Here is a 14,339-nt window from a genome sequence, read left to right on the forward strand (position 1 = left end):
GCGTTCGCATGGTGGTGACGTGCGTGCGCATGGTGGTGACGTGTACATGTCGTCTCGAGGAACACGGGGATCACAGTAAGGAGCAGAATGAAGTGTGATTTTTTAAATGTATGCTCTCTTTTGCCCGACACTGTAGCTTTGAGTACAAATGTTGATCTGACATGGTTTCTTTCATATTGTTTTAATCTGTCTTTTAAATTGAGTGCATATGTTTTATCGATATTATTGGGCAGAATAGAGACCAAGACCCCATGCTTCCTCATTTCGTGTTTATGGGAATTGGGTGGTTGTATTGTGAGGCTTGACAGCTTCGGTCACCGTAACCCGACATTGTGGGTTGATGTTCGTGCTATCAACCACATGTTGATTACCCATAGACCGCCATGCTGTACAGCTCAGCTGCACTTTTGGTCACCGTGACGTGATACCAATTTCACGCAATTGTCAGGTATTATTTGCATTCTTGAAACATGCGAAGATCATTGTGATGTAATGTTATCACTAGGAATTAACACATATAATTATTTTTTTTAACTCTAACATGACTTTAAATGAAAAAAAATAGCTTAGCTGAGATTTTTAAAAACTGTTCCTCGAAAAACTAAAAAAAAACAGGTTTACATTTTTTTTAAATGATCGCTGAAAATACATAGTGTGATGTAAATACCAAGAAGTACTTATGTCTCTGAGCAATAAATCATATTGGAGTCAGATACGAGATCGCACCTGGTTATTTGAAGTAACATATGTATACTGTAAGGTACAAAGGACCGTTGCTCACAATATCAATCACTGCGTGGATTGTCTGATCCAAACTTGATCGTTGACTAGCCACTGTTATATAGCTGGAATAAACATGGAGTTAAACATGAAAAAGTTAAACATGAAAAAACACACATACATTAAAGTGAGAGGAAGCTAGCACTATGAAATCGGCATTAGTCGGACTAGTACAAGCACTCGCTCGCACATAAGCACACAAACACACACACATGCACACACATACGCACGCACGCACATCGCTCTATAAGTGAAATAATCTTGAATGCAATGATAAATCCAATTTCACCTTAGCTCTATTGCAGTGTTGACACATTCCCTATACTCAGAAAACAGTATATCCCTGCCTGGAGCTTGGGGAATTCTGTGTGCACACTAAAATGTGCTGTCAGTGGAATGTGAAAGAGTTGTTAAGCTTTAATGAAACATACCAATAAAACAAATAAATATGTTTAAGAAATGAGTGTATGGACAAGATAGCTATGCATAAAATAAGACAAAATAAGACCAACAAAACTTCCACCTCTGACCACTCAGCATCTGTGTTGATGCAGAGGCAAACCAGGGACGCAACTAGCAACGATTTATGCCTTCGGGTTCGTTGGCACGCTATCAACCACCGAACCATTTTTAGGTAAGAGGAGACAAATCCTACCCCAATATATGTACATGCTGTCAAAAAAATAAATACAGATCGCCAAATCTGTTACAATTTAGTTTTTTCCTAATTCGGTTCATCATACATTCAGAGATGACGGGGGGGGGGGGGGGGTGAAATGGGGTTAACGTCGCTTATTACACTTAAATAGCGACGTGCGTGCGTGCGTGTGTGTGTGTGTTTGTGTGCTTGTGCTTGTGCTTGTGTTTGTGCTCGTCCAGACTAATGCTAGTTTTATAGTGCTAGCCTACTGGGATATCATGCCGCGGTTGAAATCCCCACTCGGACACTGTATACTGACTACGAGCCGATCAGTCCTTGTTTTGTGCCCTTTAAAAGGGGCACTGATCTAAAGCAATTCCCGGGGACTGGTTGTTGCCTTTGTTATTGTTTTTCCCCGTGAGTACCCGGATGATATAGCAGAAATCTAGACAAGTTCGCGACCTGTGCTGCGCCATTCGTAAGCGCATTTGTCACTTTTATTGATAGTATAAGGGCGTATGGTCACATTGATCAACAAAATGAAATACAGTTTGGAAAATAATAAGGAAATGTAGGTATCTTTGTAATGATCGATAATGGTGACGAAGTTTTGATAAGTCACTTGCTTGGTAATTGTGGGATTTTCATTTATACTATTTTGACTTGCAACACAAAGTAAATATTTCACATGAACATTGCATATTAAATATTCCGATATTTTACAAATTGACTGAAATATATGTCAATCTGTATTATTATGATAACGAATTCCTAACATTTTTATGTTTAATATCATCACCAAGAGACTGGAAATGATTAAAAGCACATTTCTATATTCTCTAATCCTAGCATAATTAATCTAGTATGTTTTAAAGAAGCCCTTTTAACCTTCTTAATCATTTGTAGTCAGTCTGTTAAATAAATGGACAGATGTTTCAGTCAATTTGTAAAATGACTGACATATTTAGACATTTTATAAAGTGCCTGAGTGAATCACATTTTACAAATTGACTGTACCATATACACGCTTACAAAGGAAAAGACTTGTGAAAACAACGTCTATCGCTGATCGAAGAACTTCCTAACCAAGACGTAAAGGAACGAGAATGATTCCGTTCAATGCTACAGCAAATGAATGAAAACAAAATGAAAACATCTTAATTACAACCTACCAAAGTTATGTGTATAATTTTAGGGAGCTGTATCCGTGAATATCCACATAGAGGAACAATACTCCTTACGTCTGTAGCTGTACAAAGAAACGTATTCGATGTTACGTATCTCTGTAACAATTAAATATTTAAATATATATATATATATATCGTATCGGGATATAATGACCTGTGTTCGTTTCTCAACTGATCACTTAGTTTGTTTCAGTTATTTCATATAGGTGTCAAGTCTCAAAGGTCAGCTGAGAAAGCCCACGTGATAACTATTTACATAAGGTCCACGGTTCTTAAAAAGTCCATTGAGTTAGATAACAACAAGCATTCAATCAACGTATCATCGGTTAACCCTTTGAACAAAGTATGTTGTTTTTACATCGGCACTTCACGCCATGATATGAGTGTATTCCCTTTGCTTTAGTAAACATACACATGTAAACACTTACTTGTGACATATCCACTGTGCAAGATAACAGTGATTAATCAATCAACGTATTTTGGTTGATCCTTTGATGTCTAGGAAAATGATCCTTTGATTTACCAAAAAAGTAAATCAACTGATCATTCATCTCTTGCCGAAACCTTAATTTATCAATTCAAAGCCAATTATATCTTTTTGACACAATCTTATTATATCTTATTATATGGTTGTGAATTATGGGGTTTTGTTAATCTAAAACAAATTGAAAATGTACATATTTGTTTACTGAGAAAATTATTACCTGTTAAAAAGAGTACCCCTTTATGCATGCTTTACGGTGAACTAGGTAGAGTTCCCTTATCTGTTGATGTTAAAACCCGTATATTAACCTTTTGGTCGAAATTACTTACAGATAAATCCAGCAAAATATCTTCAATCATTTACCCCATTGTATATAACATCCATAATACAGGTGTTTACAACTATGACTGGATTTCATGTATTCAAAATGTTCTAAACAATATTGGTTTAAGTTATGTATGGTTGTCACAGTCTCCTGTTTCATCTTCCTGGCTCAAAGCAACAGCTCACTCTATTTTAACTGATCATGCTAAACGAACCTGGAGCTCTGAGGTGGAAAATTAAAAAAAAAGTGTAGTCTATTTTCTCTTGAAACCACAATTTGAATTAGAAAATTATCTGACGTCCCTACCCCTAAATAAAGCTATCCCTCTACTTTTATTTCGTACTTCATGCCACCACTTACCCAATGAAAAAGGAAGATGGAATGGGATACCTATTTGTGAAAGAAAATGTAAACTGCGTTTTATTGATGATATTGGAGATGAATTTCACTATATTTTTAAATGTCCATATTTTACTGAAGAAAGAATTTTGTATATCCCACCTACATATTCTAAAAGACCTAATATGATTAAATTTCAAAGACTTTACACTTGTAATTATAAAGAGATATCTGTATTAAAAAACCTTAGTAAATTCTGTAAATATGTAATGCAAATTGTAAAATCTTCCGGCTAACCACACTTCCGCTATTATTATGTGTATTTTGCTGTCATTTCGTACCTCATATGCCGAGGATCTCGGCCTGAGCGTAATAAAGTTCAGGACCCCGTTCCACAAAGCGATCTTAGCGCTGTGACTGTCGTAAGTCAGTGTTAAAGAAAGGGAGTTACGATCTACTAAGCGCTAAGATCGCTTTGTGGAACAGGGCCCTGTTCTGTTCTGCTGGGCTACCACGTGCATATTACATAGCACACATTTCACCTCACTTCAAACCTGGATTTAGATTGAATAATTACCCCAGACACAAGAAATGCCACATGGGAACCTTTATCAGGTAATCTGAGCGGTGCTACCACTAATTATACCTGTAATAAATTCATTAACTGAGCAACAAGTGAATGACGACAAATAGACAAGTGTAGGGTTATACCAGAAAACATGGATGACAACAAGGGAGTAGTAATCGTATGATCCACGCAATCCGAAATTGCTTTCACTGCAGGGATACTTTTGTATTATTATCAAACTTCATGTATAACCATCAGAGGTATTTCCAAATGACGACATCCGATAAGCTTCCGCCGTTCTTTTTGTCGGAGTGAAGAGATTAATGAACATGCGCCCTTTGTCGAAATCGTCATAGATCACGGGTAACCAATCAGTGTTCAAAAAAAAAAGTTTTTAGCTGTCCTTGCAGACGGTAGCCTAGTCTCTTGTCACGGTTAGTTGCTTTGGCTAGCAAATTGACTGACGGCAGCTAATGAGCAGTCTTAGACAGCCGAGACGAAACCAGGGATTAATGCCCCTTTTAAAAATGCCGAGTGCCAGGCAGGGCTACAACAAGTACCATCTTTTAACGTCATCTGGTATAACGCGGCCGGGGATCGAACCCCGGACCTTCCACTCTACGGGCGGACGCTGTAACCCTAGACCACGGAGGCGGTCTAATACAATTAGAAAGTTTCGCGGCGTACTATGGTGCCAACACGCGAGACACGTACCACTGTACTTATATTAACTTCATGTCAACTGCATGTATGTATTAATCATCGACCGCCTCCGTGGTCTAGTGGTAGAGCGTCCGCCCGGAGAGCGGAAGGTCCGGGGTTCGATCCCCGGCCGCGTCATATCAAAAGACGTTAAAAGATGGTACTTGTTGTTACCCTGTCTGGCGCTCGGCATTAAGGGGCTAAAACAAGGACTGGTCGGCTCGGAGTCAGTATACTGTGTCTGAGTGTGGTATTCATGTTAAACTGTGGCATGGTTTCTCAGTGAGCTAGCACTATAAATCGGCATCAGTCCGGACTAGTACAAGCAGCAACACAAACACACACGTACATGCACGTCGCCATATAAGTGCAATAATCTTGGACGCGACGTTAAACCCCATTTCACCTCACCTCACCTATTAATCATCGCTGTTGATTATTATCGTTCATTATAGTGTACGGGAAGTGATATGAATAATGTCTATTAATTTACGTCATGTACTAGCTTAGTAAATACGTTGCTTGGTGTTGGAGATGTCATCTTCGCCTCTATTCAATCGAAATGATTCGTTTAAAATCAAGTTTTAATAATTTTACTATTCAGTGAAAGATACTCATTTGGATGTCCCTCTTCAACTTGGTACGGAGCGTGATATTACTGAAAGATTACAGGATGCGGCGTAAAACTCTACTCACTCATTTACTATTGCACGGTAACATTTTGTAAACTGACCTGGTTTGAAATCGCGCTGAATATATAAGTCTCCTACATGTCGATTGATACCCGTGTAGATCCGGGATAGAATAGGTCTTCAGCAACCCATTCTTGTCGAAATGGCAACTATATGCTTGTCTTAAGAGGCGACTAACGAGATCGGGTGGTCAAGCTCGCTGACTTGGTTGAAGCATGTCATCCATCCCAATTGCGTGGATCGATGCTCATGATATCAATCACTGGATTGTCTGGTCCAGGCTCGATCATTTACAGACCGCCGTCATGTAGCTGGAATATTACTGAGTGCGGCGTAAAACAACAAACCAAACCAAACCAAAACATGTTGATTGATGTAAAGCTGTTGTCTGTGTTGCGGAGCTGCAAAGAATTCTATCTGGCGCAACGAGTCAGTGACATTTCCAGGAGTAGTATAACTAGGGCTGTAAATGTCACGGTGTTCTCATTGTCAGGTCATAACAGGAAAGAAATAACAGACAGGCCCAGGGAGTGTGTGTTTACATATATTTTTTTTTATACTATACCAAACTTGTTTTGATAAGCATGATTAATATCAACCATAAATCTATGTTTTAACTATGAATGATGTTGATTAGTTGGGAAACGCTATAGGCAAACACTTCGTTCAGGCTTACACATTCTCACCCTTATCCTACTTCTTCTGCAATTCCTTAGAGAAAGGTAATGATAAAGTCATTAAGCATAAGAACGCATTTCGTTCTGCGAGAAACAAATAGCGTGCACATGGCTTTATTGTTAACACACGACGCTGTAATTCAGATTAGGGCTTTCCGAGACGTGTCGTATTGTCAAGTAATGGTGGCCGAGGGGGGTCATCGCTTTCTAGCCTTCTTTTACAGCCGCGATACTGCGGTGTTAACCAACAGACACAAAAACAAGTGTTGCGTTTGAACTTGGAAATACATACATATCCAAACTTACGATCAGTTGATAAGGTTTGTAATTTGTTCGTCAAATCCAGTGTTCATCTGTAGACCGGGGGTTTACGATACACTAACACACTGCTTACAAAACGACCATGATATTGCCAAAAGCGGTGTCAAACCCAAATCATTCTCTTCCAAACCGATGAAACACTTACTAAAACTAGAAGCAAAATGCATCTTCCGCACACTTTACATGCATTTGAACCACCACAATCTGACACCGTGAAAAATAATAATAGCACGTACCCCTGTGAAAAAACAAACAATAAGAAAACGAACGCAAAAATCAGTTTGAATAAGGTTAATTACGTCTATATAGAATTGAGTTTAATACCTACCTTTAATACCTACATAGATTTTGAATAGGTCACGAAGTCAGATGCCCTTGATTTGAATTTTATAGAAACATGTAACACACCTCAGCATTTCTGATATTCAAACATCAGTGAAAATACGACAAATGCCCAGTATAAATAAAGCAATGCAACTTACTTCAGCTGGCCTCCCTGTATTTTACTGTCCATGTTGAGGATAGCCTCTCAGAAAATGGCACTGGGCGTGAAGCTGTGTATATATGACTTTGAATTTGTGAATGAAGCCTGAATGTCATGCTTTAGACATATATATCAGCAGGCGGTCTGGACCATCAACAAAGCGGAACGAATACCCGCGTAAGAAGATGCTGGTCCGGCTAGCCGCTCTACCACAGATATAAAAGAGAGAACCCTGAGAAGAACGTTAGCTCGCTGAAACTGTATGTCTTCAGCAGTTGGCATGGAACTAACTGCTCGGATTGTGTACATCATGGAAACTCCAGCATACCTCCACAGAATGTTCGAGGCTAAGGGAGAGCTGGTAGTGTTGCCTAACCTTTCTTTGAGCAACGAGGAGATACCACAGGTGGCATTCATTCCGATCTTGTTGGTGTTTCGGCACCATATGTCTCTATTCCTTATACCCATTGGTTTATGATCTACATCTTATAGAGTGAAACCTCGCTATTAGGGATGAAACCGTCCCCAGTGAGTGGAGTGAGTGAGTTGGGTTTAACGCTTCTTTTTGGTGGTATTCCTGCAATATTCATAATATCAACCACTGATTTGTCTCGATTATTTACAGGTCGCCTAGACAGAACTGGAATATTGCCCACCGCAACCGCAGCGATGCACAACATATACTCGCCTACTTTCAGAAACATTGAGATGGCTTTGATCCTTCACATCACATCGCGCCAAGTGGATACAGTTTTGTTTGGAAAGGGATGTGTGTGCTTGCGTGCGTGCGTGCGTGCGTGCGTGCGTGCGTGTGTTGTTACCTTTGGGAAAAGGGTGTATGCAAAGAGTGATAATTATGTTGATTTCAGATAAATGTACATTTTATAACACACACACACACACACACACACACGTATGCCACCTTATTGATTGATCGGGGTTAGTACCTTTAACCCTATATCTATTACCAAAGTACATTAAAACAAATTCCATTTTTTTCGGAGAACGAAGAACAGTTCTTCCAGACTTTGAGGTTGTCGCACATGTTCTTTGACGCAACAACCAAGAAAATAATCCCTGGACTCATCGCTGAACATGGCATAACGCTACTCACGTAAATACCTGACGTCAAACCGCCGTTCCCACTCTAAACGCGCATTGAGACCAAACTATTTGAGGGGATTACAGACGTCATTAGATGGCTGATATTCGTCCATGCTCTGAACTCGGTGTTCACGTGTGAAGACAATTTAAAGCGATCCCGTACAGCAATGAGCCTAATTTCGTGATCGTCGCAATGGATTGTTTTCGGCTTCCGTCCACGACTGCGTCTCATCACAACATCTCCTGTTTGCTTATAGAGGTTCCTCAGACGTGACACCATACTGAACGACTTCTGACAGTCTGCTGCAGCCTGGCGTATAGATTTTCCGAACCTAATGTTACCAATTAACGGCCATTTCTGTGCTTAACTCCTGTATTGTCTTGCCATGTTTCCACAATAAAGAAACGCGATGTTTGACGATGTCATGCGCATTGTCTTTATGGTCACGTGCACCACGCCGTTGACACATGATTTCCACGTACATGTGAGTTTCATTGCTGCGTTTTGTCGGACTGATTGCAATCAGCCGTCTGCTAGTTGCGATGTACCCATATTCATGCCTTCATGAAAAAAATTCTTATTTATTGTAACAAATGTTACAATCAACAAGAAAGTCCAACAGGAAATTGCCAAAATGATTGCTTGTTTCGTCAATGATGTCCCTGTGAGGTATACCATCTAACCCCCCCTACAAAATTTAAACAACATAGAACATTAAAATAACCAGTCAATAATAACATTCCTAAACTCTGATACTCATACACTTGAGCTAAAAGTCGTGTGAAGTAATTTTCAGGGTCATGTGACCTTGTCGAGTTCTCAGGAGGCATGTACGTTTCGCACAAGCAGAGCGTATTGCATGATTTTCCCGTCAGCTTCAACCAGATCGTATCGTCGTACATTTCATCAATGGTTGACACTTCAAAATCAACGAGCAAACGCTTATGTATAAAAGCACCTTCACGTGCTTTCACGGCGTTACTCCCAAATTAAGCTTACACCCCGTAATGCAACTGGAATATTGTTGAAAGCGATGTTAAAACTAACTCACTCCCTCATCCACGAATTACAAAAAGTATTCAAGACAAGTTTCAGATAGGACCCACCAAAAAACACATATGGTTACGACACGGTCTTATAGCCTGAGAGTGAAAATGGTTTTACGCCGCTTTTAGCACTGCTCCAGCAATATCACGGTGGGAACCGATCCTTGTTATAACAATAGATTTATGAGTCCAGCCATAATTCCAGCCAGGTTCGACAAGGTCGGAAACTGGACTTTAATAGTCAGTCAACTCCCTTGCCTCGGGAAGATGTGATAGAGGGTGGTCACTTAGCTAGTACTGAAGGAACTTCCTTATGTAGACTTTGTAGTGACTTAGATATTCCTGAAGTAAAGACTAATGCATACTTTGAAAGGCCAGACCTATGTACCTCTTGTGGCGGGGGACACATTTCAGAAATGGGCTTCACACATTGTACCAATTTGTCGAATCGAATCCGGGCCTTCAGCGTGACGAGCGAACGCTTTAACCACTAGACTACCCCTTCGCCGGAGTCAAGTTTTTCAAGTTGTCGAAGGGGGCACGGGTGGCCCAGTCGTCTAAGGCGCCGCAATTCGCTGTAGCGTCCCTTGGGCACGCCAGAAACCTATGATTGTGGGTTCGAATCCCGGTTCACCCCGATTATGTTTCTAGGTTTGTCAGCACCATAACCGTGCTCGTGGGTTTCACCGAAATGGTAAATGTCTGAGACCTGCATCACTTCGGGCTTTCCACCCACATTAAGCGGACACGCCGCGATATAACTGGAATACTGTTAAAAACGGCGTTAAACGCAACTCACTCACTCACACTCAAGTTGTCGAAATGGAGTTTAACGTCGCGACCAAGATAATTGCACCTTTATAGCGGTGTGGTGAGATGAAATTGGGTTTAACGTCGTTTAAGATTATTGCACTTATATAGTGTGTGTGTGTGGTTGCTTGTACTAGTCCGGGCTGATGCCTATTTATCGTGCTAGCTCACTGAGATACCATGCCGCAGTTTAACACGAATACCCCACTCAGACGCTATATACTGACTCCGAGCCGACCAGTCCTTGCTTTAGCCTCTTAATGCGGAGCGCCAGACAGGTAAACAACAAGCACCATCTTTTAACGTCTTTCGGGTATGACGCGGCCGGGGATCGAACCCAAGACCTTCTGCTCTCCGGGCGGACGCTCTACCACTAGACCACGGAGGCACCTATATTCCAACACAGTCGCCTACTCCTGAATGTCTGAAACTAGCCCGTGTTTTATAGTGATTGTTAGCTTAGTTATAGCTACTTACAGCTACTTGTTAAGTCTGCAATTAAAACACGAACTAACACAGTTAAAAGTAACGGAAAAAACGCCATAGAATGTGTGTATCGCCCGGCCTTTTCTATTTAAGAAAACAACAGATAACATCGCATCAGTGAAATAATATACTTCATTTATCGGCCTGTGTGTTATTTCTCATGACAAGTAATCAACATTTGCGAAAAATTCAAATAGATAACTTCATTGGTTTCAAAAATTAAAGTCGGTCATACAAAATTGAATATATACATACATCAGCGGCACACAGATGGCAGGTGACAGACCGTTCCTAACAAGTAGAAAGGAACAACGAGCAGAATATATAAAAGAATTAACTGTAAATTATAATTTGTCAACATTTCCTGTATATCTGATTATTTAAAGTAGGTAGCTAATACCAAATGTGTGTGTGTGTGTGTGTGTGTGTGTGTGTTTGCCTGTTTCCTTATGAAGATATTTTAAACAAATAGTTTGTTCAGATATATGTCCAAAGTGAATAAATACTCTGTGGACAGCGGTGAAAAGATCAATGCTAGTAGTTTGTTATGTGGAAAATACTCACACATCAAACGTTTCGTGTTAATAGTGAAAATGAATAGATAATTTGGTGGTGCTCAGTAAATAGATAGTCTGTTGGATACAGCTGGGGAAAAAGTAGATCGTTAAAAAATGAACCCCCTCCCCCATGCAAATCAATAGGGGTTATCACGAGAGTGTGTTTGGGGGTGGTAAATATCCTGTATTTTGAATAAACATTGTATCTAGCGAGCCTTGGCGAAGAAACAGGATATTTACCATCCCCAAACACACAAACTTGATAACCTAGGCATCATATTATGTCACTCTTCAATTCTGTGCTCGAAAAATCTCTTCCCATCTCTCACAAACATTGCCAAGACACTGCAGGCTTTCATGGAATGTGCGCATTATGTATTACGCTAGAAGGTAAGTTACGTGTCAGTCGGACAGTGACAGTCAATACAGTTCCAACTGAAACCTGATTCTTAGACATTGGCGGAACTACATATAACACGTCCCATTTTAGTTCTGGAAACCCATTTGTCCAGAAACTTTCAATGATGTGGTCAGTCCCTGTCAAAGGTACTTACAAAATTGAACATGCTGCTCTCATGGGTACATAAAAAGAAAGAAACAATGTAAAAAATCTTTCGAAAACTCAAAATTTAAACTACGCTCTTACAAAAACGAAAAGTAGACTTGTAGTAAATTTATTGTACCTAATAAAGTCGATACATTTAATTTAATATCATAGATAAAAATATGAAATTTTGGAGCTCGATACAAAGGCATTGAAAACTGTTCAATGTCATGTCACATAAGGCCACAAGGTTGCGCTGAACTCAGTATCTCGTGTCACCTCGGCACTGACTGGATAAGTGTACGAATTCTGTCCTGCGGAATTCTGCGCCATTCTGCTTGTAACGCGTTGGCCAGTTGTGGGGGTATCTGCGGCGTGTTCTGACGTTTACGTACACGTCGATCGAGTTCATCCCAGAGGTGTTCGATTGGGTTGAGATCTGGAGATCTCGATGGCCAGGACAAGACGTTGATGTTGAAGGTAGTCTACCATGACACGAGCTTGGTGCGGTGGAGCGTTGTCCTGTTGAAATAGCTCCCTCTGGCGGTCAATGATTGGAAGAAGGTTGGTGAGGTTGAAGAATTTGATTCATGGAGCGATTTGCTGTCAATTTTCCCTGAACTACAACCAAGTCAGATCTCGTGGTGTAGGTGGCCTCCCACGCCATGACACTACTGCCGCCGAATTTGTCGAACTCACGTACACAATGTGGGGCAAAACGCTCATTTCGACGACGATAAACACGTTGTCTTCCATCTTGCCGGTGAAGAAAAAATCGTGATTCATCGCTAAACCACACTTGTCTCCAGTTTCTCAAATTCGCTGACTGTACGGTATGGGACCAACGCAAGTGTCGCCGTCGATGGATCTGTTACAAAACAGGGACGATAACTGGTCTTCTGGGTCGGATTCCAGCCTCGCGAAGATGGTTCCTAACAGTCTGGTCCGATATCCTCCTCAAACCAGGGATGCGTCCTGCAGTAACTGTGGCATTGCGATGACGTAGGTGGAACAGTCGAATGTAGCGATCCTGTGCAGGGGTGGTAACTCTTGGTCGGCCGGTTCTCGGACGGTCTGCAGTGGAACTGAACTGTGTTTATCGGTCCCAGAGGCGACAAATGGTGCTGTGGTGGACGTTGAAATGGCGTGCAACAGAAGACTGCGATTCCCCTCTTTGGATACGTCCTATAGCGATGTTCCGACCGGCAGCGCTGAGTCTCGGCATTTTCCAACATGAAAAATGTTGACAATAGGATGACAAATTATTGGCTTATGATTGCCTTTTTATAGCCATTACCACGAGTTACGAAGGGCATAACTTGCACGTGCATTTTGCTTTACTGTTTTCCTCCATGATATTTTTTAACAAGTGTGAAAACAATGCAGTTTAAGACATTGCAAATCGACAATGGCTGCGTTTTGACGAACCGTTTGTCGAATATCAGGCCACCAACATTTTCCAATAACATATATTCCATTTATATACCGTTTTTTCTGTGTAGTCAGGTTCAGTGGCCTACATACTACCCAAGGGCGAAGAGTGGTCCACAAACCTGCCCACGGGCGAGAATATTCTAATAACGCGTCAAATTAGTTAAAACTGTTGAATCATGTGTCATGATGTTTGTAGACACACCTCCATGTATTTGCAAAAGAAAAACATGAGTTTTGACCAAAGGAAAATATTCTCGCCCATGGGCCACCCTTCCTAAGTATGTACCCATGAGAACAGCACGTTCAATTTTGTTAATACCTTTGACAGAATCTGGCCACAGCATGGAGAGATTCTGGACAAATGGGTTCCAAGAAGTTAAAAAGGCACCTGTCACTTACTTTCTTATGCACATTGTGTGAATGGCGGGTGCTACCGGTAGGACAGTACTTGCTTAGTAACTACCCTTTTCGTGAACACATGTTATCATCACTGATTTTCAGTGGTTCATTCTCATAATCTGCGCCCCTATTTTGCCCTTTACGCCAAATTTTAATCTGTTTCGGCGGATAATCTAGACTGGTTATTATCTGACATTGACATTGACAGTCGAACCTAGATTGTCATTGTGACGAGTCACTGCTCCAACCTGTACGCTACCACAACGTATGAAATATGTTGTACAAGGTGCATATATAACCACTATACAATCCTGATTTATATATAAAAAATGAACTACGACGTTTCATTTTTTGTCAAGTTATATACGGTGGTATATGCACACGTGAATAGAGATTTACACTTGCACAACAATATCAGCAACAATAAAGCACTAAAACCAAGGACTGGAGATTGATTTACGGGATAGAAATGTGTCAAGTAGACAGGGTGGCAGTGTAGTTTGTAGCTTAACAATGAAACCAAGGACACTGTTAAGAAGTCATGATCCGACGAAGTTGGAAGGTCACCTTCCGGCTTGTCATTCTGTAAATGAGTCGGAGGAGGTTCAATTCTAAAAACACGTTTACCCAGACTCACAGGTAAGTGTTGTTCGCTAAGCTACAGAAATCACTGTGTGGTGAGGTGAGGTGAGGTGACGTGAAATGGGGCTTAACGTCACGTCCATAATTATTGCACATACATAGTGATGTGTGTGTTGT

The 14,339-nt window shown here is 40.8% G+C and overlaps 1 protein-coding gene across 1 annotated transcript in view; it reads right to left on the reverse strand.

The window, feature by feature from the left end:
• LOC139476946 (glutaminase kidney isoform, mitochondrial-like) overlaps positions 1 to 7,410 on the reverse strand; it is a 51,998-nt gene extending 44,588 nt beyond the window's left edge. The window contains exon 1 of the mRNA XM_071259507.1: positions 7,198 to 7,410. Within this exon, the coding sequence (XP_071115608.1) occupies positions 7,198 to 7,229 (32 nt within the window). The 5' untranslated portion in view covers positions 7,230 to 7,410. The remainder of the gene's footprint in view (positions 1 to 7,197) is intronic.
• Between the last annotated feature and the right edge of the window lie 6,929 nt (positions 7,411 to 14,339).

The sequence above is a fragment of the Haliotis cracherodii genome, unplaced genomic scaffold (genome assembly GCF_022045235.1).
Source record: "Haliotis cracherodii isolate W230 unplaced genomic scaffold, xgHalCrac1.p SCAF_1, whole genome shotgun sequence".
In the NCBI taxonomy this organism is placed as follows: domain Eukaryota; kingdom Metazoa; phylum Mollusca; class Gastropoda; order Lepetellida; family Haliotidae; genus Haliotis; species Haliotis cracherodii.